The sequence below is a fragment of the Salmo salar genome, chromosome 26 (assembly GCF_965601325.2).
Source record: "Salmo salar chromosome 26, fSalSal1, whole genome shotgun sequence".
Classification (NCBI taxonomy): Eukaryota; Metazoa; Chordata; class Actinopteri; order Salmoniformes; family Salmonidae; genus Salmo; species Salmo salar.
This window is the reverse complement of record NC_138316.1, coordinates 43,668,678-43,695,000: the sequence shown is the minus strand read 5'-3', so window position 1 is coordinate 43,695,000 and position 26,323 is coordinate 43,668,678. Positions and strand designations below refer to the sequence as shown.

Genomic DNA, 26,323 nt, shown 5'->3' with positions numbered 1-26,323 from the left:
CCTGCTCCTTCACCCTACCTCACCAGCACTCCTCACGCCTGCTCCTTCACCCTACCTCACCGGCACTCCTCACGCCTGCTCCTTCACCCTACCTCACTGGCACTCCTCACGCCTGCTCCTTCACCCTACCTCACCGGCGCTCCTCACGCCTGCTCCTTCACCCTACCTCACCGGCGCTCCTCACGCCTGCTCCTTCACCCTACCTCACCGGCGCCTCTCACGCCTGCTCCTTCACCCTACCTCACCGGCGCTCCTCACGCCTGCTCCTTCACCCTACCTCACCGGCGCTCCTCACGCCTGCTCCTTCACCCTACCTCACCGGCGCTCCTCACGCCTGCTCCTTCACCCTACCTCACCGGCGCTCCTCACGCCTGCTCCTTCACCCTACCTCACCGGCGCTCCTCACGCCTGCTCCTTCACCCTACCTCACCGGCGCTCCTCACGCCTGCTCCTTCACCCTACCTCACCGGCGCTCCTCACGCCTGCTCCTTCACCCTACCTCACCGGCGCTCCTCACGCCTGCTCCTTCACCCTACCTCACCGGCGCTCCTCACGCCTGCTCCTTCACCCTACCTCACCGGCGCTCCTCACGCCTGCTCCTTCACCCTACCTCACCAGCGCTCCTCACGCCTGCTCCTTCACCCTACCTCACCAGCACTCCTCATGATTGCCTCTGTTTTCACTGGAGCAGTGGAGAATTTAATTTGTTTTGGGGGCTCAGCTGCTTGTATCCCTCCCTCCCTCCCTCCCTCCCTCCAGAGGAATTAATGCTCACTACCACAACAGGCCCTCTACTCTACTCCCCCTCAACCAATAGAAAATACACTAGGGCAATTCCAAGGTAACAGACGCTGAGACGCTGATTTTTCACTTTAAATGTATGACAAACAAACAACTAATGATTGCAAAGTTAAACAAACCATACAACTGTATGCACAAGGACAACTTTGAACATTTTACCAAACCACATTTACTGGAAGAACAGTGCGGATGTGGTTTGTCCTGACCCACCAAATCTGTTTCACAAGTTTGGACAGCAGAGTAGAGCACAGTAGAGTGCAGTGCAGGACTGGACAGTTCAGGACAGTAGAGTGCAGTATAGTTTAGTATAGGGCCATTTTTATTTTACACATGATGGTATTTTAAATAATGAAAGTTCTAAATGTGCTTCATGAGTTGTGCATGACGCCTGGGTGGCAACACAGACATTATGGGATTTCAGTGGGTCTTTCTCCATTCTGATTGTAAAACCAAAAGTTCCACACTGCCACGTAGAGCTGCACGATATGGGCAAAAACATCTAGCAGGATTTTATTTTTTTTAACCAAATATCGCTATTTGACTTGCGATTTAGATCAAAACACTTGAACTGTTGGAATCCTGGAAATATAATGATTATCATAATTATATAGTTAGAATGTAAAAGTGGTCACTTTGAATACGGTGTTTGACATGACAGCGAATGAAAAAGCCAGGGAGGCGTTCATAGAATTAGGAATTAGAATACTAATAGGATCTCTGCGGAGGTATTACTGTGACAGGGTAGGATCCAAAGTGTTGGTCAGTGTTACCCAGGAGAGTGGGAATTTATAATCTTTGTCTACAATAAATGTTGTTTTCTCATACTTCATGTAGATAACATTTCTGCTTTGCCTATTCCTCTCTGATTTAGAAAATACTGTTGCACAAACATGCTGATTTAGGCCTACACCAGCACTATTATCAGGCTGTATTAGCTAGCTACTTTTGCACTGACAGTACATGTATTAGCTAGCTAGCCAGCTAACTAGCGATTAGCATATTCAGTTAACAATTTATTTTAGCCACAACTCGCTAAGAAAAGACCAACTAGCTGTTTGCAGACAGTAAGATACACTATTAGTTTGTGTAATTATTGTCACGCCCTGACCTGAGAGAGACGGTTTATTTCTCTATTTGGTTAGGTCAGGGTGTGGGGTGGGCATTCTATGTTTTGTATTTCTTTGTTTTGGGCCGAGTGTGGTTCCTAATCAGAGGCAGCTGTCTATCGTTGTCTCTGATTAGGAATCATACTTAGGCAGCCTTTTCCCACCTGTGTTTGTGGGTAGTTGTTTTCTGTTTTGTGTTTCTGTACCTGACAGAACTGTGTGCTTTCGTTTCCCTTTGTTATTTTTTGTTTGAGTGTTTGTTTGATTCAAATAAATAATCATGAACACGTGCCACGCTGCATCTTGGTCCCCTCTCTACGACGATCGTTACAATTATAGAACACTTGTGGATTTCTATTAAGAAGCTAAGTGGAAAGCAGTATCGTTGTCATCAACATATTGTTGCATCTGCTGTGAAAAAGAGAGGCACCATGTGGTGGTCTCTGATAGAGGTGCCAGTTTCAGTTATAGGTGCAACTGTCCCAGCGGCCCGGTTAGAGGATGGAAATGACCAGTAGGAGGCTTGTCCTTGTAGGAAGGGTCCAGTGGTGAGTTGTGTTGAGGTGGTGCAGAGTTCTTCTGACCTGATGTCTCTCTGTAACCCTGTCCAACTAAAGCTGTGTTTGAGATCCCCCCCCCAGGTACAGTCTGTGATTGGCTGACCAGGGGGAGAATGTTCTGGAAGGGCCCTTGGCAACTGAGTAGCCAGGGACAGAGGTGTGAAACCGGGGGATGGTAGACTCTGCTGGGCTGGAGAGTTTCTAAAGTTTGTGCCTCTGTCCCAGGGCTTGAGAGAGGGTTTTAACATGCTGCATTGACCATGCAGACGGGAGAGTGAATGGTCGGCAAATGATCTTGTGGTCGAGCAACAACAACTGCGCTCCTTGAATGACAGAGGTTGGGGCTTGGTGAGAGAGAGAGAGAGAGGAATAGGCCTTCTATGCCATCAAAAGGAACATAAAATTCTACATGCCAATTAGGACCTGGCAAAAAATACTTGAATCAGTTATAGAACCCATTGGCCTTTATGGTTGTGAGGTCTGGGATCCGCTCAGCAACCAAGAATTAATCAAATTGAGACTCTGCATGCAGAATTCTGCTAAAATATCCTCCGTGTACATCGTAAAACGCCAAATAATGTCTTAGGCCGATATCCACTAATTATCAAAATCGATAAAGGGTCGTTAAATTCTACAACCACCTAAAAGGAAGCGATTCCCAAGCCTTACATAACAAAGCCATCACCTACAGAGAGATGAACCTGGATAAGAGGCCCCTAAACAAGCTGGTCCTGGGGCTCTGTTCAAACACACCCCAAAGAGCCCCAGGAAAGCAACACAATTAGACCCAACCAAATCTTCAGAAAACAAAAAGATAATTACTTGATACATTGGAAAGAATTTACAAAAAAAATCTGAGCAAACTAGAACGCTATTTGGCCCTAAACGGAGAGTACACAGTGGCAGAATACCTGACCACTGTGACTGACCCAAACTTAAGCAAAGCTTTGACTATGTACAGACTCAGTGAGCATAGCCTTGCTGTTGAGAAAGGCCACCATAGGCAGACCTGGCTCTCAAGAGAAGACAGGCTATGTGCACACTGCCCACAAAATGAGGTGGAAACTAAACTGCACTTCCTATCCTCCAGCCAAATGTATGACCATATTAGAGACACATATTTCCCTCAGATTACACAGATCCACAAAGAATTAAAAAAACAAATCCAATTTTGATAAACTCCCATATCTACTGGGTGAAATACCACAGTGTGCCATCACAGCAGCCAGATGTATGACCTTGTGCTACAAGAAAAGGTCAACCATTGAAGAACAAACACCATTGTAAATACAACCCATATTTATTTTACCTTTTTAACTTTTAACTATTTGCACATCATTACAACACTGTATATATATGTCCAGCATCACTACTCTGGATGTTTCTGACTTAGAATTTGTGGACAACTACAAATACCTAGGTGTCTGGTTAGACTGTAAACTCTCCTTCCAGACTCACATAAAACATCTCCAATCCAAAGTTAAATCTAGAATTGGCTTCCTATTTTACAACAAAGCATCCTTCACTCATGCTGCCAAACATACCCTCGTAAAACTGACCATCCTACTGATCCTCGACTTTGGCGATGTCATTTACAAAATAGCCCCCAACACTCTACTCAACAAATTGGATGCAGTCTATTACAGTGCAATCCGTTTTGTCACCAAAGCCCCATATACTACCCACCACTGCGACCGGTACGCTCTCGTTGGCTGGCCCTCGCTTCATACTCGTTGCCAAACCCACTGGCTCCAGGTCATCTACAAGACCCTGCTAGGTAAAGTCCCGCCTTATCTCCGCTCACTGGTCACCATAGCAGCACCCACCTGTAGCACGCGCTCCAGCAGGTATATCTCTCTGGTCACCCCTAAAGCCAACTCCTCCTTTGGTCGTCTCTCCTTCCAGTTCTCTGCTGCCAATGACTGGAACGAACTACAAAAATCTCTGAAACTGGAAACGCTTATCTCCCTCACTAGCTTTAAGCACCAGCTGTCAGAGCAGCTCACAGATCACTGCACCTGTACATAGCCCATCTATAATTTAGCCCATACAACTACCTCATCCCCTACTGTATTTATTTATTTTGCTCTTTTGCACCCCAGTATTTCTACTTTGCACACTCATCTACTGTCAAATCTACCATTCCAGTGTTTTAATTGCTATATTGTATTTACTTCGCCACCATGGCCAATTTATTGCCTTTACCTCCCTTATCTCACCTCATTTGCTCACATTGTATATAGACTTATTTTTCTACGTTGGAAAGTTTATAATAGCAATAAGGCACCTTGGGGGTTTGTGGTATATGGCCAATATACCATGGCTAAGGGCTGTTCTTAGGCACCACACATTGTGCCTTATTGCTTAAATATGACATTTGAAATGTCTTTATTCTTTTGGAACTTTTGTGAGTAATGTTTACTGTTCATTTTTTATTGTTTATTTCACTTTTGTTTTATCTATTTCACTTGCTTTGATGATGTTAACATGTGTTTCCCATGCCAATAAAGCCCTTGAATTGTTTTTAATTGAGAGAGAGATGACTCAAGTAGCAGAGTATCATTTAAATACTTTTTATAGAAGGTAAAGTAAAAACTCAAACCGGTCTGTACATTTAATACCAGTATATAGTAAAATATGTTATACCTATAGTTTTCTTTAGTGTACTATGTAGATGTTAATATTAGTTAGCAGACGTCTTCAACATTTGTGTTTTTATGTATTATTAAAGATGTTTTCAAAGATCCATCTGTTTGACCTGAAATCAAAGTTGAAATGCTGGAGCCAAATATGCCAGAGGGCATTACTTTACTGTCAGATATGATATCAGTATGTTATGCTGGATTAAATTAGTATTTATGCGTCTGAATCTTCTGTGTGCTTACTGGCTTATCATACACATTTCCTTTATTTTATAAGGAAACACAAGAAGTGTATCCTATGTGCTGCAGTAAAAATAGAGGACAGAGTGAACTGTAACTTACTCAAGGCCTGCGTTTCCCAAACTCGGTCCTGGGGACCCCAAGGGGGGCACTTTTAGTTTTTTTGCCCTAACACTACACAGCTGATTGATATAATTAGCTAATCATCAAGCTTTGATCATTTGAATCAGCTGTGTAGTGTTAGGGCACAAACCAAAATGTGCACTCCTTGGGTTCCTGAGGATTGAGCTTTGGAAACACTGCTATAGGCCTTGCTAATAACTGTATAGCCTAAATCCTCATGATGCTAGGGTGATGCTACATGCCTGGAGTCTGGACCCATCACTCCTCTCTCACAGCATGGGCTAAAGGACTGGGTGACATCAGAGGTCCTTTCAAAACAGTGTCCTGATAATTACTGTAACTGTAAATATGATGATTGTGCCTTGTATGATGAGTCAGACCAGGCCTCCTATAAAATGTGATGGAAGGAAAAGAGAGAGTGCTCTGTCCATCTGTCTGTCTCTCCTCCTCCTCTGGCTCCAGTGTTTTTGTCTCTTCTATTTGTTTTCCTTCACTTTTCTTCAGGCCAGTGGAGGAATGTTACACATCCACACTGTGGTAAGGGGGGGAAATATGTGTACAGTTGTGTGTGCTATGCTAAGCTAGAGTTGGATAGGGTTTCTAGGGCTAGTGTCAGTGGTAGCTGGGCTATGCTAAGCTAGAGTTGGATAGGGTTTCTAGGGCTAGTGTCAGTGGTAGCTGGGCTATGTTAAGATACAGTTAGGGTTTCTAGGGCTAGTGTCAGTGGTAGCTGGGCTATGCTAAGATACAGTTAGGGTTTCTAGGGCTAGTGTCAGTGGTAGCTGGGCTATGCTAAGCTACAGTTAGGGTTTCTAGGGCTAGTGTCAGTGGTAGCGGGGCTATGCTAAGCTACAGTTAGATAGGGTTTCTAGGGCTAGTGTCAGTGGTAGCTGGGCTATGCTAAGCTACAGTTAGATAGGGTTTCTAGGGCTAGTGTCAGTGGTAGCTGGGCTATGCTAAGCTAGAGTTGGATAGGGTTTCTAGGGCTAGTGTCAGTGGTAGCTGGGCTATGCTAAGCTAGAGTTAGGGTTTCTAGGGCTAGTGTCACAGTGGTAGCTGGGCTATGCTAAGCTACAGTTAGGGTTTCTAGGGCTAGTGTCAGTGGTAGCTGGGCTATGCTAAGCTAAGGTTGGATAGGGTTTCTAGGGCTCGTGTCACAGTGGTAGCGGGGCTATGCTAAGCTACAGTTAGGATTTCTAGGGCTAGTGTCAGTGGTAGCTGGGCTATGCTAAGCTAAGGTTGGATAGGGTTTCTAGGGCTCGTATCACAGTGGTAGCGGGGCTATGCTAAGCTACAGTTAGGATTTCTAGGGCTAGTGTTAGTGGTGGCTATGCTAAGCTAGAATTGGATAGGTTTTCTAGGGCTAGTGTTGGTGGTAGCTGGGCTATGCTAAGATACAGTTAGATAGGGTTTCTAGGGCTAGTGTTGGTGGTAGCGGGGCTATGCTAAGATACAGTTAGGGTTTCTAGGGCTAGTGTTGGTGGTAGCTGGACTATGCTAAACTACAGTTAGGGTTTCTAGGGCTAGTGTCAGTGGTAGCTGGGCTATGCTAAGCTACAGTTAGGGTTTCTAGGGCTAGTGTTTGTGGTAGCTGGGCTATGCTAAGATACAGTTAGGGTTTCTAGGGCTAGTGTTGGTGTTAGCTGGGCTATGCTAAGCTACATTTAGGGTTTCTAGGGCTAGTGTCAGTGGTAGTTGGGCTATGCTAAGATACAGTTAGGGTTTCTAGGGCTAGTGTCAGTGGTAGCTGGGCTATGCTACAGTTAGGGTTTCTAGGGCTAGTGTTAGTGGTAGCTGGGCTATGAGAGATTTCAGAAAGACAGATATACACATTCACTCTCTCTCTTGCTCTCAATTCAATGGGCTTTATTAGCATGAGAAACATAGCACTCTCTCTCGCACTCTATCTTTCCCCCTCTCTCACACACACTCTTCAGCCTAGTGTATGTGGTTGACTACTGGGAGGGTGTGTGTGGGGGGTAGCAGCTCAGGGGAGGTTTTAGTGCTCTGTGTTTTAATCACTGGTTTTATCTCTCCCCTGTCATTAAGATAAATGATATGAAGGTGGCTATCCAAGTCTCCAATATTCCACGCCCAGGGCGTTCTTTATACAAGGGGTGTGTGCTGCGTGTGCGTGTCACATTGACTTATGTGCTCCATCATTTCTGCTAGTTTACCCATATATGTGATTATTATGTAACCTATTACATTAGAGCATCTAAGGGCTGGTTTCCATAAGAAAGCACACAGCTGCTGCTCAGTGGACCTGTCACCTCTCATCCCCCCCCCACACACACACCCCCGGTGTGGTCTGAAACAGCCCTGATACACCCAGCGTTATCCTGCTACCTTACTCTTTCAGAAACACACTTAAATTGTGCTGCAGGAGTGACTCACCTCAAAAGCTTTGCTTGTTGTTCTTCTTTGTAAACAAACACATGTGACTGTCTCAACCCGCTGTTTTGGGAAACCCAGTACCGTTAAGCTTCATAATGAAAACTTCTTACAACGAAATGATGAACACGATCTGCTTATATATGACCTAGTCCTGGGGACCACCTGCGTGCCTGTTTTGGTTTTTGCCCTAGCACTACAGAGGTTGACCTAGTCCTGGGGACCACCTGTGTGCCTGTTTTGGTTTTTGCCCTAGCACTACAGAGGTTGACCTAGTCCTGGGGACCACCTGCGTGCCTGTTTTGGTTTTTGCCCTAGCACTACAGAGGTTGACCTAGTCCTGGGGGGGGACAGGACCGAGTTTGGGAAACCCTTGTGCACAAGTTGACTGCAGGTATTTATTTATTTACCAAAATGCTAACAACTACTAAGGAATCCTCATAGGATGCTAACTAAATGCTAACAAATACTAAGGAATCCTCATAGGATGCTAACTAAATGCTAACAACTACTAAGGAATCCTCATAGGATGCTAACTAAATGCTAACAACTACTAAGGAATCCTCATAGAGGATGCTAACTAAATGCTAGCGAACGCATTGCAAACATTTTGTACAGTTTCTGACCTAAACTATACAAGTAACTCCCAAATGCTACTTAGATTGCTGCGCAAAAGGAATGTTAGCAAGGCTCGTGATCCAGGAGGGGATACTCTACTGTTATCAAGCGAATACTTTGATTTTTGGAAGAAGCTACCACTTAGCTAGATAGCTCACTAGCTACTAAATTAGCAAATGAAATGCACAACTGCAGAGCATTTATCACATTTTAGACAGTTAACTTAATAGTTCTAAGATATCTAGCTGGAAAACATTTAGTTGTGAATTCCATACTGTATTTAGATCACCTGGCCCGTGCTGCACTACAGTGAGAGACTCACTAGCCTCCGGTCTCTGTGTGTTTGTTAACAAACACCACGTGACAGGGAACTATCATAAGCTTCATAGTTATGTGATGAAATGTCTCCTAATATCTCCTAATGTATTGCACAAGTTGACTGCAGGTATTTACTTATAAAGTTGCTACAAATATTAAAATGTATAGTTTCAACGGTATTGAAAAACCATCCCGTGTCTTTTTCCAAATACCCCGGTATACAGTATATACGGTATAGCGCCCAAGCCTAGTCACGTTATAGTGGGATCACATAGGGAGATCATCAGTGGACTGATCTAGTCTACATCTGTAATCTATAGGCTAGATAAAGATTTAGAATCTAGGCCATGTCTATGGTCATCGAGGCGAAGCCTTGAAGGAGAGAGAATTAGTGATGGGGGTGAAAATCATCAGAACTCCAGAATTTTACTTTATAACTTGTTGTCCATATTATTTTTTTAATCGGGAGCCAATTTGTTTTCAGCACATTTATTTCCATGACTGATCATGGAAGCAGACATTTGGTGAGAAATATGTTTGTAACATTGAATCGCAATACATACAGAGTCATGAAAATTGCAGTGTTCATTTTGGCTCTTTTTTTTTTTGATTTAGTGTTTGTCATTTTACTAAAATATCACCAAGTCACATTTTTGTCATTTGAAGGATTTACATTTACATTTAAGTCATTTAGCAGACGCTCTTATCCAGAGCGACTTACAAATTGGTGCATTCACCTTATGATATCCAGTGGAACAACCACTTTACAATAGTGCAGGGTCCCACCCCTGGTACACCCTATCAACAACAGGTGAAATATCAAGAGCGCCAAATTTGAAAACAATTAAATGTCATAATTCAAATTTCTCAAACATACAACTATCTTACACCCTTTGAAAGATAAACATCTCCTTAATCTAACCACGTTGTCCGATTTCAAAAAGGCTTTACGGCGAAAGCATAAAGTTAGATTATGTTAGGACAGTACATTGAAAATAGCTGTGTGTAATGTTTTGTCAATGCAAAGACACGCGTCACCAAAAGCAGAAAACCAGCTAAAATTATGCACTAACCTTTGACAATCTCCATCAGATGACACTCCTAGGACATTATGTTAGACAATACATGCATTTTTTGTTCTATCAAGTTCATATTTATATCCAAAAACAGCGTTTTACTATGGCGTTGATGTTGAGGAAATCTTTTCCCTCCAATACCGCCAGTCAAATCAGCACAACAAATTAAATAATTACTATTCGAAAACATTGGTAAAATATTATATTGTCATTCAAAGAATTATAGATTTACATCTCTTGAACGCAACCGGATTGCCAGATTTAAAAATTACCTTACTGGGAAATCACACTTTGCAATAATCTGAGCACTGCGCCCAGAAAAATACGCTTTGCGAGACAGACTAACCGCCATGTTGGAGAGATCTAAAATCGAAAATACTATGTAAATAATCCATTACCTTTGATTCTCTTCATCAGATGTCACTTCCAGGAATCCCAGGTCCATAACAAATGTAGTTTTGTTCGAAAAAGCTCATAATTTATGTCCAAAAAGCTCCGTGTTGTTAGCACATGATCTATGCCCGCCGGACTTGTCTAAATGAACGAGGGGGAAAAAAAATATTTACGTTTGTTCAAACATGTCAAACGTTGTATAGCATAAATCATTAGTGCCTTTTTCAACTAGAACATGAATAATATTCAAGGCGGACGATTGCATTCTCTTTTAAAACGTATTGGAACGAGAGTACCCAACATGAACTCGCGCGCCAGAGTCTAATCGGCCACCACCGTTCCAAGGCTCTTGTTCGTTCAGTTCTCACAGTAGAAGACTCAAACCACTTTCTAAAGACTGGTGACATCTAGAGGAAGCCATAGGAAGTGCTCAAAGATTAATAAGCCCCTGTGTGTTTCAATGGCATAGGCTTAAAGGTAATTCAACACATCAGGTATCCACTTCCTGTCAGAATTAGTCTCCGGGTTTTGACTGCCATATGAGTTCTGTTATACTTACAGACACCATTCAAACAGTTCTCGCCACGCCACCTGGTAGGAGCGACCTGTCAGGTAGGACGCAATCCAAGCGTGGGCCGCACCGGAGATGCCCAACTCGGAGAGGGTGGAGTGGAGGATCAGATGGTTCACAGTATCAAAGGCAGCAGATAGGTCTAGAAGGATGAGAGCAGAGGAGAGAGAGTTAGCTTTAGCAGTGCGGAGAGCCTCCGTGACACAGAGAAGAGCAGTCTCAGTTGAATGACCAGTCTTGAAACCTGACTGATTTGGATCAAGGTCATTCTGAGAGAGATAGCAGGAGAGCTGGCCAAGGACGGCACGTTCAAGAGTTTTGGAGAGAAAAGAAAGAAGGGATGCTGGTCTGTAGTTGTTGACATCGGAGGGATCGAGTGTAGGTTTTTTCAGAAGGGGTGTAAATCTCGCTCTCTTGAAGACGGAAGGGACGTAGCCAGCGGTCAAGGATGAGTTGATGAGCGAGGTGAGGTAAGGGAGAAGGTCTCCGGAAATGGTCTGGAGAAGAGAGGAGGGGATAGGGTCAAGCGGGCAGGTTGTTGGGCGGCCGGCCGTCACAAGACGCGAGATTTCATCTGGAGAGAGAGGGGAGAAAGAGGTCAAAGCACAGGGTAGGGCAGTGTGAGCAGGACCAGCGGTGTCGTTTGACTTAGCAAACGAGGATCGGATGTCGTCGACCTTCTTTTCAAAATGGTTGATGAAGTCATCCGCAGAGAGGGGGGAGGGGGAGGAGGATTCAGGAGGGGGGAGAAGGTGGCAAAGAGCTTCCTAGGGTTAGAGGCAGATGCTTGGAATTTAGAGTGGTAGAAAGTGGTTTTAGCAGCAGAGACAGAAGAGGAAAATGTAGAGAGGAGGGAGTGAAAGGATGCCAGGTCCGCAGGGAGGCGAGTTTTCCTTCATTTCCGCTCAGCTGCCCGGATCCCTGTTCTGTGAGCTCGCAATGAGTCGTCGAGCCACGGAGCAGGAGGGGAGGACCGAGCCGGCCTGGAGGATAGGGGACATAGAGAATCAAAGGATGCAGAAAGGGAGGAGAGGAGGGTTGAGGAGGCAGAATCAGGAGATAGGTTGGAGAAGGTTTGAGCAGAGGGAAGAGATGATAGGATGGAAGAGTAGAGAGTAGCGGGAGAGAGAGAGCGAAGGTTGGGACGGCGCAATACCATCCGAGTAGGGGCAGAGTGAGAAGTGTTGGATGAGAGCGAGAGGGAAAAGGATACAAGGTAGTGGTCGGAGACTTGGAGGGGAGTTGCAATGAGATTAGTGGAGGAACAGCATCTAGTAAAGATGTGGTCAAGCGTATTGCCTGCCTTGTGAGTAGGGGGTAAGGTGAGAGGGTGAGGTCAAAAGAGGAGAGGAGTGGAAAGAAGGAGGCAGAGAGGAATGAGTCAAAGGTAGACGTGGGGAGGTTAAAGTCACCCAGAACTGTGAGAGGTGAGCCATCCTCAGGAAAGGAACTTATCAAGGCGTCAAGCTCATTGATGAACTCTCCAAAGGAACCTGGATGGCGATAAATGATAAGGATGTTAAGCTTGAAAGGGCTGGTAACTGTGACAGCATGGAATTCAAATGAGGAGATAGACAGATGGGTCAGGGGAGAAAGAGAGAATGTCCACTTGGGAGAGATGAGGATTCCAGTGCCACCACCCCGCTGGCCAGATGGTCTCGGGGTATGCGAGAACACGTGGGCAGACAAGGAGAGAGCAGTAGGAGTAGCAGTGTTATCTGTGGTAATCCATGTTTCCGTCAGCGCCAAGAAGTCGAGGGACTGGAGGGTAGCATAGGCTGAGATGAACTCTGCCTTGTTGGCCGCAGACCGGCTGTTCCAGAGGCTGCCAGAGACCTGGAACTCCACGTGGGTCGTGCGTGCTGGGACCACCAGGTTAGAGTGGCAGCGGCCACGCGGTGTGAAGTGTTTGTATGGCCTGTGCAGAGGGGAGAGAACAGGGATAGACAGACACATAGTTGACAGGCTACAGAAGAGGCTACACTAATGCAAAGGAGATTGGAATGACAAGTGGACTACACGTCTCGAATGTTCAGAAAGTTAAGCTTACGTTGCAAAAATCTTATTGACTAAAATGATTAAAATGATACAGTACTGCTGGCTGGTGAAATAGGCTAGCTAGCAGTGGCTGCGTTGTTGACTTTGTTTGAACGTGTAGCTGGCTAGGTAACCTCGATAGTTTCAGTACTACACCTTATCATGATACAAAAGCAACTATGTAGCTAGCTAACATAGCACTAATCAAGACGTTCCTTTGTAATGTATTTAGTTTCTACAATGCTGCTCGTCGGTAATAGTTGGCTAGGTTTGGAAAAATGGCGTCGCGGGGGACGAAAATAGCTGGCTAGCTAACCTCGATAATTACTCTAAACTACACAATTATCAAACTATGACATAGACAACTATGTAGCTAGCTAACACTGCACTAGTCAAATCGTTCCGTTGTAATGTATTAGTTTCTACAGTGCTGCTAGTCGGTAAAGGTTGGCTAGCTAGCAGTGGGTTTGATGATGACTAGGTGTGTTGACTAAGTCTGGAGTCTGGACAACGGCGTCGCGGCGCGGCTGGCTAGGTAACCTCGATAATTACTCTAAACTACACAATTATCTTAGATGCAAAGACAACTATGTAGCTAGCTAACACCACACTAATCAAGTCGTTCCGTTGTAATGTAATAGTTTCGACAGTGCTGCTAGTCGGTAGAAGTTGGCTAGTTGGCTAGCTAGCAGTGTTGACTACGTTAGGAGGATGAAAATAGCTGGCTAGCTAACCTCGATAATTACTCTAATTACTCTAAACTACACAATTATCTTTGATACAAAGACGGCTATGTAGTTAGCTAAGAGAAATTGCTCAGATCAAACAAATCAAACCGTTGTAATGTAATGAAATGTAATATTACCTGTGGAGCGAAGCGAAGTGCGACTACTCGCTCCAAACCCGGAGGTACGGGTTTGTTATTGTAAAAATAACAAAAACAGTGATCCATTTCAGTCAACTAAATGCCCTTTCATTTTGGTTACATGTTAGTCATCACATTTGTATTGCCTCATTAACCATACATCACTGCTTTCTATGTGTGGAAACATTCATATTAGTATGTTACGTTTCCTATGGTATGTATTCATTTGAGGATGTCCATCCATTTCCTATGATATGTTACGTTTCCTATGGTATGTATTCATTGGAGGATGTCCATCCATTTCCTATGATATGTTACGTTTCCTATGATATGTATTTATTTGAGGTTGTCCATCCATTTCCTATGATACGTTACGTTTCCTATGATACGTTACGAATTACAAGTTGTACAATATCTTAACGAATTTGAAAAATGTATGATACCAAAATGTTTTGTGCCACCAAATGTTTGCATATAGGCTACTGGTAATGTTACCAGGGTCACGTCCAGCAGGCTACTGGTAATGGTACCAGGGTCACGTTCAGCAGGCTACTGGTAATGGTACCAGGGTCACGTCCAGTAGGCTACTGGTAATGGTACCAGGGTCACGTTCAGCAGGCTACTGGTAATGGTACCAGGGTCACGTCCAGCAGGCTACTGGTAATGGTACCAGGGTCACGTCCAGCAGGCTACTGGTAATGGTACCAGGGTCACGTCCAGCAGGCTACTGGTAATGGTACCAGGGTCACGTTCAGCAGGCTACTGGTAATGGTACCAGGGTCACGTCCAGCAGGCTACTGGTAATGGTACCAGGGTCACGTCCAGCAGGCTACTGGTAATGGTACCAGGGTCACGTCCAGCAGGCTACTGGTAATGGTACCAGGGTCACGTCCAGCAGGCTACTGGTAATGGTACCAGGGTCACGTCCAGCAGGCTACTGGTAATGGTACCAGGGTCACGTTCAGCAGGCTACTGGTAATGGTACCACGTCACGTTCAGCAGGCTACTGGTAATGGTACCAGGGTCACGTTCAGTAGGCTACTGGTAATGGTACCAGGGTCACGTCCAGCAGGCTACTGGTAATGGTACCAGGGTCACGTTCAGTAGGCTACTGGTAATGGTACCAGGGTCACGTCCAGCAGGCTACTGGTAATGGTACCAGGGTCACGTCCAGCAGGCTACTGGTAATGGTACCAGGGTCACGTCCAGCAGGCTACTGGTAATGGTACCAGGGTCACGTCCAGCAGGCTACTGGTAATGGTACCAGGGTCACGTCCAGCAGGCTACTGGTAATGGTACCAGGGTCACGTCCAGCAGGCTACTGGTAATGGTACCAGGGCCACGTCCAGCAGGCTACTGGTAATGGTACCAGGGTCACGTTCTGGTACGTAGCAGATAGAAATGCTATGAATAGAGCCGGCGTTATTCCTTATTCAACATGTCAGAGAGGCATGTTTGTGTTCTACATAGCATATTTCTGAATGTTCCAGAACATTGCGTTCCCCAGGTTGTTAGCTATAGCTATTTAATGAGGTAACATGACTGAACAAGGTGTCCGGTCCGCATGTAGCCTAGCTTTAGAATGGCCCATGATATGCTTTCTGAATATAACATGTGGCCCGCCAACGTAGCACCAGTATTATGGGTCATGTCTGTTGAACAGTAGCCTAAGGTCTAGAATCAATCTGTTTTCGCAGAGGAAAAGAGGGAGACTTGGCGACATTCTCTATAAAACCTGTATATGAAATACAGTGGGAGAAGAGGGAGACTTGGCGACATTCTCTATAAAACCTGTATATGAAATACAGTGGGAGAAGAGGGAGACTTGGCGACATTCTCTATAAAACCTGTATATGAAATACAGTGGGAGAAGAGGGAGACTTGGCGACATTCTCTATAAAACCTGTATATGAAATACAGTGGGAGAAGAGGGAGACTTGGCGACATTCTCTATAAAACCTGTATATGAAATACAGTGGAAAAGAGGCTGGGGTTGAGTGTGACTACAAATTCAAAGATGGCCTACTTTTCTATAGATTACTCAAGGGAGAGAAACACATAGTCAGACTGTTGTTTTACTATTAAACTCAATGCTGCTATTGTTTTTTAATTTTGTAAAGCAGCTTGTGTTTCAAAGGGTAGCTAACTAGAAGGCTGGCGGTAAAGCAAGAGAGTGGCCTGTGTGATGTGTACACTATAAGCTGAGCCTGTCTGCCCACACACATCGCCTGCTCCCCTGCAGCTCACCAGCTGATGTAGGCTGTGTGCCGGGTGGGACGTGTCCTTTCCACTGTGAATGCGCTGCACATCTGTGCTGCTAATATTAATTGTGCTTATCACTGAAAAGCACTCAATCTTTCCAGAAACTCTCGTCCAGTCCACTTAGTAGTCTGTTTTTTGTCAGAGATCATTTTCTCGTCTCATTTTATAGTTTTTTTTTCTGGGTCTGTTTATATTTTAGTCAATATTTTTGTTGATGAAATGAACACTGTCGTATCGGCACCTGTATCGTGAGGTCCCTGGCGATTCCCAGCCCTACATCTCGAATGTCCACCCATAGCATGGAGAACATACAGTATTAATATGCATGGGCATTTCATTATTACAGATAATGAACAATTTGCATCTAATTAGCATGGAATTGGTATCAGCTCACTCATGACTGGTTCCAGTCCACAGGTCGTACTGGTAGGAACCTGGTCTGATAACACTTCATTGAAATTCATATCACACCCTCGGCACATGTAATTATCTGTAGTGGAAACTAGGCCTGCATCAACCCTTATGAGGGAGCTGGTGATGTCTATTAGACTATCACAAAGTTTACACATTCATTTGATGGATTTAGCCTAATCTGTGCCATGAAAATTCAAATCATGATTCAAAATGAAGCTATTTGGCTACTCAGTCAAAAGCAGTAGGACTATTGTTGGGGGTAAGGTGAAACAACTGCAAGAAGGCATAGAATAAGATGTCTGCTTAGTTCAATTGATGTTGTGTATGCTTCTACAGTATATTAAATTTAACTGGGTTTTATGCGTAATGCAAATCTTCTTGCGTGATGGAATAATGGCGCATTGCTTTCCCTTCATGGATTCTTCTTGTGGGTATAACTTCACAAACTGGCAATGATAGTTAAAGCTCTTCTGTGTGAGGCAACTGATCATTAGACTACTCCTACGCTGTTGTCCATGTTTCACACTACGCCGACCAGGTAAGTCTCCACGCACCTGTGTTGGTTTAAGCAAGGAGTACCTCAGGAGTTTTGTAGACTCATTTCATTTAGCCTAACTCAACACTCTCCCTGTCTCTCCTCCACAGCAAATGGTGATGAGCCTGCGCGTGTCAGAGCTGCAGGTTCTGCTGGGTTACGCGGGCCGCAACAAACACGGGCGAAAACATGAGCTCTTAACCATGGCCTTGCATCTCCTGAAAGCCGGCTGCAGCCCCGCCGTGCAGATGAAAATCAAGGAACTGTACTGCAGACGCTTCCCCACCAAGATGGGCTCTCCCTCAGAGCTGGTCCTGCCCGGACCACACTACCCTGCCTCGGGAGGTGTGGCCGGAGGAGGGGGCACCGCTGCCCTGCCTGCCGGCCTCAGCCAGCTGGCGTATGAGGGGCATGGGCATGGGGGAGTACCCTCGCCGGCCGCCCTGCTGCCCATCTCATTGCTGGGGCCTGGCAAGCACGAGCTCAGCGGGCTGGCGCACCACCTGCCCACCTCGGCCACCCTGCATCCGGTGCACCCAGACGTCAAGCTGCAGAGGCTGCCCTTCTACGATATGCTGGACGAGCTCATCAAGCCCACCAGTCTAGGTAAGGGTGGCTGGTGTCTGTGGGTGGCTGGTGTCTGTGGGTGGCTGGTGTCTGTGGGTGGCTAGTGTCTGTGGGTGGCTGGTGTCTGTGGGTGGTTAGTGTCTGTGGGTGGCTAGTGTCTGTGGATTGGTATATGTAGTGTTGCAAAACTACCGGTAATTTAACAAAGTTACCGGAATCTTCAGTAATTTTGGTAATTAACAGATAATCTATGGTAACTTTGGTAATGAATACTTGAACTTTAAAAAAAATGTATTCATATATAGTATTTATATGTTTACATCTGTGTCCATGAGTTTGTAGTAGATAGACCATATGGTTACAGAGGAAATAGCCTAATTAATGGACAAAGCATCTAATCAGTAATGGCATTATTTTTATTAACTCTGCAGCTCTTCTGACTATTGACCTTTTTCACAACTTCATGGTTGTTTGAGCAATTGGACTGTAAAGTTCCCAAATGTAAGAAGACCCCCGGCTTTTGCCATATGCTTTCTAATGATCTAAAGTCACACTGTTGCTACTGCCTGTAAACACACAGTCCAGTTCATAGTGAATGATGGCAGGTCCTACTGCCTGTAAACACACAGTCCAGTTCAAAGTGAATGATGGCAGGTCCTACTGCCTGTAAACACACAGTCCAGTTCATAGTGAATGATGGCAGGTCCTACTGCCTGTAAACACACAGTCCAGTTCAAAGTGAATGATGGCAGGTCCTACTGCCTGTAAACACACAGTCCAGTTCAAAGTGAATGATGGCAGGCCCTACTGCCTGTAAACACACAGTCCAGTTCAAAGTGAATGATGGCAGGCCCTACTGCCTGTAAACACACAGTCCAGTTCAAAGTGAATGATGGCAGGTCCTACTGCCTGTAAACATACACACAGTCCAGTTCATAGTGAATGATGGCAGGCCCTACTGCCTGTAAACACACAGTCCAGTTCAAAGTGAATGATGGCAGGTCCTACAGCCTGTAAACACACAGTCCAGTTCATAGTGAATGATGGCAGGTCCTACTGCCTGTAAACACACAGTCCAGTTCAAAGTGAATGATGGCAGGTCCTACTGCCTGTAAACACACAGTCCAGTTCATAGTGAATGATGGCAGGTCCTACTGCCTGTAAACACACAGTCCAGTTCAAAGTGAATGATGTTAGGTCCTACTGCCTGTAAACACACAGTCTAGTTCAAAGTGAATGATGGCAGGTCCTACTGCCTGTAAACACAGTCTAGTTCAAAGTGAATGATGTTAGGTCCTACTGCCTGTAAACACACAGTCCAGTTCAAAGTGAATGATGTTAGGTCCTACTGCCTGTAAACACACAGTCCAGTTCAAAGTGAATGATGTTAGGTCCTACTGCCTGTAAACACACAGTCTAGTTCAAAGTGAATGATGGCAGGTCCTACTGCCTGTAAACACAGTCTAGTTCAAAGTGAATGATGGCAGCAGGCCTGTGTGGCAAATGGCTTATTTGAATATAGGCCTACTTTATCACTGATTGGCTATGGCACTCCGGTCTGTGTAGTCTGGACAATAGGTTTTATTTACTGCAGTGTCTATTAATTGTTCAAATGCACAGCTGCTTTCCAACTATATATTTCTATAGAATTTTCACAAATGCCTTAGTCTACGTCGTTCTCAAACATTCTATAAAAGTGGGAACATCTGAAATGATCATATCTATGTGCTCGCTTGTCAGTCAATTTAGAAGCAGGCATCATATTCTTACTGGGGGCGTATATGAACTTATTTTAAGATTTAATTGATGCTAAAACGCTGTTAGTTCCACTTTAATATAATAATGCATCATGCTCTGCCATACGGGACCATACGGGGCCATACGGGGCCATACGGGGCCATACGGGACCATACAGACATTTTTAGGCCTAATAGGCTATACATCCTCGGTCTTTCTAAGTAACCTATTTATAATCCACAGCTTGTACAGTTGCATCTCAACACTGCTGTTTATTTTGATATGATGTCCAGTTCTATTAGTTATGCAAACGTTGCATCACACCCCACTGCACCTTGTATGATAAAACACCTCCCCTTACAACCTGTACCAACTTCCCTGAAAATATATGGAAATGTCTCCATTTTCCTCCATTAGCATTTTGATGGAGTCGGATACTGGACTGTGATTAATTTGCCTCCGGTTGCATGTACAAACACACTGCCCACAACACTGTCCTCCCGCCATCTCGCTCCTCTCCCCATCTCTCTCGTGTTGACGTGCTGTACAGTGTGATGAAATCCTACAGCCATACACCTGTGCCTGCAAAACACATCCCCCATCATGTGAATGTTAGGCACATATACACACACACACACTCCCTCCACACAAACTCTTACCAAACCTCATAAAAAAATAGTGACCCATCCAAATAAATAATGCATTTCAATCACACGTGTCCCCCAGGCACAGAGAGAACAGCCTGAGGTAGAAGACCTGATTCCTTCCCCTGCACGGTGTGGTAATGAATTATCCACAGCCGTAGTTCTGAGGAGATGACCCTCTTTATCCTAATAATAATGGCAGGACAGTAATGAAGCAGCTTGATTCATTCATTTGCCTTCCCAGACAGACTGAGGGACTGAGGGGAGCCACTCTCTTTCTCTCTCTCTCTCTGTTTATCTATAGTTATATTCATCTCTTCCCCCTCTCTCTCTCTCTGTTTATCTATAGTTATATTCATCTCTCTTCCCCCTCTCTCTCTCTGTTTATCTATAGTTATATTCATCTCTTCCCTCTCTCTCTCTCTGTTTATCTATAGTTATATTCATCTCTTCCCCCCCTCTCTCTCTGTTTATCTATAGTTATATTCATCTCTTCCCTCTCTCTCTCTGTTTATCTATAGTTATATTCATCTCTTCCCCCCTCTCTCTCTCTCTGTTTATCTATAGTTATATTCATCTCTCTCCCTCCTCTCTCTCTGTTTATCTATAGTTATATTCATCTCTCTTCCCTCTCTCTCTGTTTATCTATAGTTATATTCATCTCTTCCCTCTCTCTCTCTGTTTATCTATAGTTATATTCATCTCTTCCCTCTCTCTCTCTCTCTGTTTATCTATAGTTATATTCTTCTCTTCCCTCTCTCTCTCTGTTTATCTATAGTTATATTCTTCTCTTCCCTCTCTCTCTCTCTGTTTATCTATAGTTATATTCATCTCTTCCCTCTCTCTCTGTTTATCTATAGTTATATTCATCTCTCTCTCTCTCTGTTTATCTATAGTTATATTCATCTCTTCCCTCTCTCTCTGTTTATCTATAGTTATATTCATCTCTCTCTCTCTCTGTTTATCTATAGTTATATTCATCTCTTCCCTCTCTCTCTGTTTATCTATAGTTATATTCATCTCTTCCCTCTCTCTCTCTCTGTTTATCTATAGTTATATTGATCTCTTCCCTCTCTCTCTCTGTTTATCTATAGTTATATTCATCTCTCTTCCCTCTCTCTCTCTGTTTATCTATAGTTATATTCATCTCTTCCCTCTCTCTCTGTTTATCTATAGTTATATTCATCTCTCTTCTCTCTCTCTCTGTTTATCTATAGTTATATTCATCTCTTCCCTCTCTCTCTGTTTATCTATAGTTATATTCATCTCTTCCCTCTCTCTCTGTTTATCTATAGTTATATTCATCTCTTCCCCCTCTCTCTCTCTGTTTATCTATGGTTATATTCATCTCTTCCCTCTCTCTCTGTTTATCTATAGTTATATTCATCTCTTCTCTCTTCTCTCTGTTTATCTATAGTTATATTCATCTCTTCCCTCTCTCTCTCTCTGTTTATCTATAGTTATATTGATCTCTTCCCTCTCTCTCTCTGTTTATCTATAGTTATATTCATCTCTCTTCTCTCTGTTTATCTATAGTTATATTCATCTCTTCCCCCTCTCTCTCTCTGTTTATCTATAGTTATATTCATCTCTTCCCTCTCTCTCTGTTTATCTATAGTTATATTCCTCTCTCTCTCTGTTTATCTATAGTTATATTCATCTCTTCCCTCTCTCTCTCTCTGTTTATCTATAGTTATATTCTTCTCTTCCCTCTCTCTCTCTGTTTATCTATAGTTATATTCTTCTCTTCCCTCTCTCTCTCTGTTTATCTATAGTTATATTCATCTCTTCCCTCTCTCTCTCTGTTTATCTATAGTTATATTCATCTCTCTTCTCTCTCTCTCTGTTTATCTATAGTTATATTCATCTCTTCCCTCTCTCTCTGTTTATCTATAGTTATATTCATCTCTCTCTCTCTCTGTTTATCTATAGTTATATTCATCTCTTCCCTCTCTCTCTGTTTATCTATAGTTATATTCATCTCTCTCTCTCTCTGTTTATCTATAGTTATATTCATCTCTTCCCTCTCTCTCTGTTTATCTATAGTTATATTCATCTCTTCCCTCTCTCTCTCTCTGTTTATCTATAGTTATATTGATCTCTTCCCTCTCTCTCTCTGTTTATCTATAGTTATATTCATCTCTCTTCTCTCTGTTTATCTATAGTTATATTCATCTCTTCCCTCTCTCTGTTTATCTATAGTTATATTCATCTCTTCCCTCTCTCTCTCTGTTTATCTATAGTTATATTCATCTCTCTCTCTCTCTGTTTATCTATAGTTATATTCATCTCTTCCCTCTCTCTCTGTTTATCTATAGTTATATTCATCTCTTCCCTCTCTCTCTCTGTTTATCTATAGTTATATTCATCTCTTCCCTCTCTCTCTGTTTATCTATAGTTATATTCATCTCTTCTCTCTTCTCTCTGTTTATCTATAGTTATATTCATCTCTTCCCTCTCTCTCTCTCTGTTTATCTATAGTTATATTGATCTCTTCCCTCTCTCTCTCTGTTTATCTATAGTTATATTGATCTCTTCCCCCTCTCTCTCTCTGTTTATCTATAGTTATATTCATCTCTCTTCTCTCTGTTTATCTATAGTTATATTCATCTCTTCCCTCTCTCTCTCTGTTTATCTATAGTTATATTCATCTCTCTTCTCTCTCTCTGTTTATCTATAGTTATATTCATCTCTTCCCTCTCTCTCTCTGTTTATCTATAGTTATATTCATCTCTCTCTCTCTCTCTCTCTGTTTATCTATAGTTATATTCATCTCTTCCCTCTCTCTCTCTGTTTATCTATAGTTATATTCATCTCTCTTCTCTCTCTCTGTTTATCTATAGTTATATTCATCTCTTCCCCCTCTCTCTCTCTGTTTATCTATAGTTATATTCATCTCTTCCCCCCCTCTCTCTCTGTTTATCTATAGTTATATTAATCTCTTCCCTCTCTCTCTCTCTGTTTATCTATAGATATATTCATCTCTCTCTCTCTCTCTCTCTGTTTATCTATAGTTATATTCATCTCTTCCCTCTCTCTCTCTTTTTATCTTTATTTATATTCATCTCTTCCCCCTCTCTCTCTGTTTATCTATAGTTATATTCATCTCTTCCCCCTCTCTCTGTTTATCTATAGTTATATTCATCTCTTCCCTCTCTCTCTCTCTGTTTATCTATAGTTATATTCATCTCTTCCCTCTCTCTCTCTGTTTATCTATAGTTATATTCATCTCTTCCCTCTCTCTCTCTGTTTATCTATAGTTATATTCATCTCTTCCCTCTCTCTCTCTGTTTATCTATAGTTATATTCATCTCTTCCCTCTCTCTCTCTGTTTATCTATAGTTATATTCATCTCTTCCCCCTCTCTCTCTCTCTGTTTATCTATAGTTATATTCATCTCTTCCCTCTCTCTCTGTTTATCTATAGTTATATTCATCTCTTCCCTCTCTCTCTCTGTTTATCTATAGTTATATTCATCTCTTCCCTCTCTCTCTGTTTATCTATAGTTATATTCATCTCTCTTCCCTCTCTCTCTCTGTTTATCTATAGTTATATTCATCTCTCTTCCCTCTCTCTCTCTGTTTATCTATAGTTATATTCATCTCTCTCTCTGTTTATCTATAGTTATATTCATCTCTTCCCCCTCTCTGTGTTTATCTATAGTTATATTCATCTCTCTTCCCTCTCTCTCTGTTTATCTATAGTTATATTCATCTCTCTTCCCTCTCTCTCTCTGTTTATCTATAGTTATATTCATCTCTCTCCCTCTCTCTCTCTGTTTATCTATAGTTATATTCATCTCTTCCCTCTCTCTCTCTGTTTATCTATAGTTATATTCATCTCTTCCCCCCTCTCTCTCTGTTTATCTATAGTTATATTCATCTCTTCCCTCTCTCTCTGTTTATCTATAGTTATATTCATCTCTTCCCTCTCTCTCTCTGTTTATCTATAGTTATATTCATCTCTTCCCTCTCTCTCTGTTTATCTATAGTTATATTCATCTCTTCCCTCTCTCTCTCTGTTTATCTATAGTTGTATTCATCTCTTCCCCCTCTCTCTCTCTGTTTATCTATAGTTATATTCATCTCTTCCCTCTCTCTCTCTCTGTTTATCTATAGTTATATTCATCTCTCTCTCTGTTTATCTATAGTTATATTCATCTCTCTCTCTGTTTATCTATAGTTATATTCCTCTCTCTCTCTGTTTATCTATAGTTATATTCATCTCTTCCCTCTCTCTCTCTCTCTGTTTATCTATAGTTATATTCTTCTCTTCCCTCTCTCTCTCTGTTTATCTATAGTTATATTCTTCTCTTCCCTCTCTCTCTCTGTTTATCTATAGTTATATTCATCTCTTCCCTCTCTCTCTCTGTTTATCTATAGTTATATTCATCTCTCTTCTCTCTCTCTCTGTTTATCTATAGTTATATTCATCTCTTCCCTCTCTCTCTGTTTATCTATAGTTATATTCATCTCTCTCTCTCTCTGTTTATCTATAGTTATATTCATCTCTTCCCTCTCTCTCTGTTTATCTATAGTTATATTCATCTCTCTCTCTCTCTGTTTATCTATAGTTATATTCATCTCTTCCCTCTCTCTCTGTTTATCTATAGTTATATTCATCTCTTCCCTCTCTCTCTGTTTATCTATAGTTATATTCATCTCTTCCCTCTCTCTCTCTGTTTATCTATAGTTATATTCATCTCTTCCCTCTCTCTCTGTTTATCTATAGTTATATTCATCTCTTCCCTCTCTCTCTGTTTATCTATAGTTATATTCATCTCTTCCCTCTCTCTCTCTGTTTATCTATAGTTATATTCATCTCTTCCCTCTCTCTCTGTTTATCTATAGTTATATTCATCTCTTCCCTCTCTCTCTGTTTATCTATAGTTATATTCATCTCTTCCCTCTCTCTCTGTTTATCTATGGTTATATTCATCTCTTCCCTCTCTCTCTGTTTATCTATAGTTATATTCATCTCTTCTCTCTTCTCTCTGTTTATCTATAGTTATATTCATCTCTTCCCTCTCTCTCTCTCTGTTTATCTATAGTTATATTGATCTCTTCCCTCTCTCTCTCTGTTTATCTATAGTTATATTCATCTCTCTTCTCTCTGTTTATCTATAGTTATATTCATCTCTTCCCCCTCTCTCTCTCTGTTTATCTATAGTTATATTCATCTCTTCCCTCTCTCTCTCTGTTTATCTATAGTTATATTCCTCTCTCTCTCTGTTTATCTATAGTTATATTCATCTCTTCCCTCTCTCTCTCTCTGTTTATCTATAGTTATATTCTTCTCTTCCCTCTCTCTCTCTGTTTATCTATAGTTATATTCTTCTCTTCCCTCTCTCTCTCTGTTTATCTATAGTTATATTCATCTCTCTTCTCTCTCTCTCTGTTTATCTATAGTTATATTCATCTCTTCCCTCTCTCTCTGTTTATCTATAGTTATATTCATCTCTCTCTCTCTCTGTTTATCTATAGTTATATTCATCTCTTCCCTCTCTCTCTGTTTATCTATAGTTATATTCATCTCTCTCTCTCTCTGTTTATCTATAGTTATATTCATCTCTTCCCTCTCTCTCTGTTTATCTATAGTTATATTCATCTCTTCCCTCTCTCTCTCTCTGTTTATCTATAGTTATATTGATCTCTTCCCTCTCTCTCTCTGTTTATCTATAGTTATATTCATCTCTCTTCTCTCTGTTTATCTATAGTTATATTCATCTCTTCCCTCTCTCTGTTTATCTATAGTTATATTCATCTCTTCCCTCTCTCTCTGTTTATCTATAGTTATATTCATCTCTTCCCTCTCTCTCTCTCTGTTTATCTATAGATATATTCATCTCTCTCTCTCTCTCTCTCTGTTTATCTATAGTTATATTCATCTCTTCCCTCTCTCTCTCTGTTTATCTATAGTTATATTCATCTCTTCCCTCTCTCTCTGTTTATCTATAGTTATATTCATCTCTTCCCCCTCTCTCTCTCTGTTTATCTATAGTTATATTCATCTCTTCCCCCCCTCTCTCTCTGTTTATCTATAGTTATATTAATCTCTTCCCTCTCTCTCTCTCTGTTTATCTATAGATATATTCATCTCTCTCTCTCTCTCTCTCTGTTTATCTATAGTTATATTCATCTCTTCCCTCTCTCTCTCTTTTTATCTTTATTTATATTCATCTCTTCCCCCTCTCTCTCTGTTTATCTATAGTTATATTCATCTCTTCCCTCTCTCTCTGTTTATCTATAGTTATATTCATCTCTTCCCTCTCTCTCTGTTTATCTATAGTTATATTCATCTCTTCCCTCTCTCTCTCTCTGTTTATCTATAGTTATATTCATCTCTTCCCTCTCTCTCTCTGTTTATCTATAGTTATATTCATCTCTTCCCCCTCTCTCTCTCTCTGTTTATCTATAGTTA

General features: G+C 42.3%; 1 protein-coding gene across 2 annotated transcripts in view; it reads left to right on the top strand.

The window, feature by feature from the left end:
* LOC106595921 (E3 SUMO-protein ligase PIAS1) overlaps window positions 1–26,323 on the top strand; it is a 153,967-nt gene that overhangs the window by 48,588 nt on the left and 79,056 nt on the right. For both annotated transcript variants that reach the window (XM_045708972.2, XM_045708971.2), the window contains exon 2: window positions 17,066–17,561. In XM_045708972.2, coding sequence (XP_045564928.1) covers window positions 17,066–17,561 — 496 coding nt within the window. The remainder of the gene's footprint in view (window positions 1–17,065; window positions 17,562–26,323) is intronic.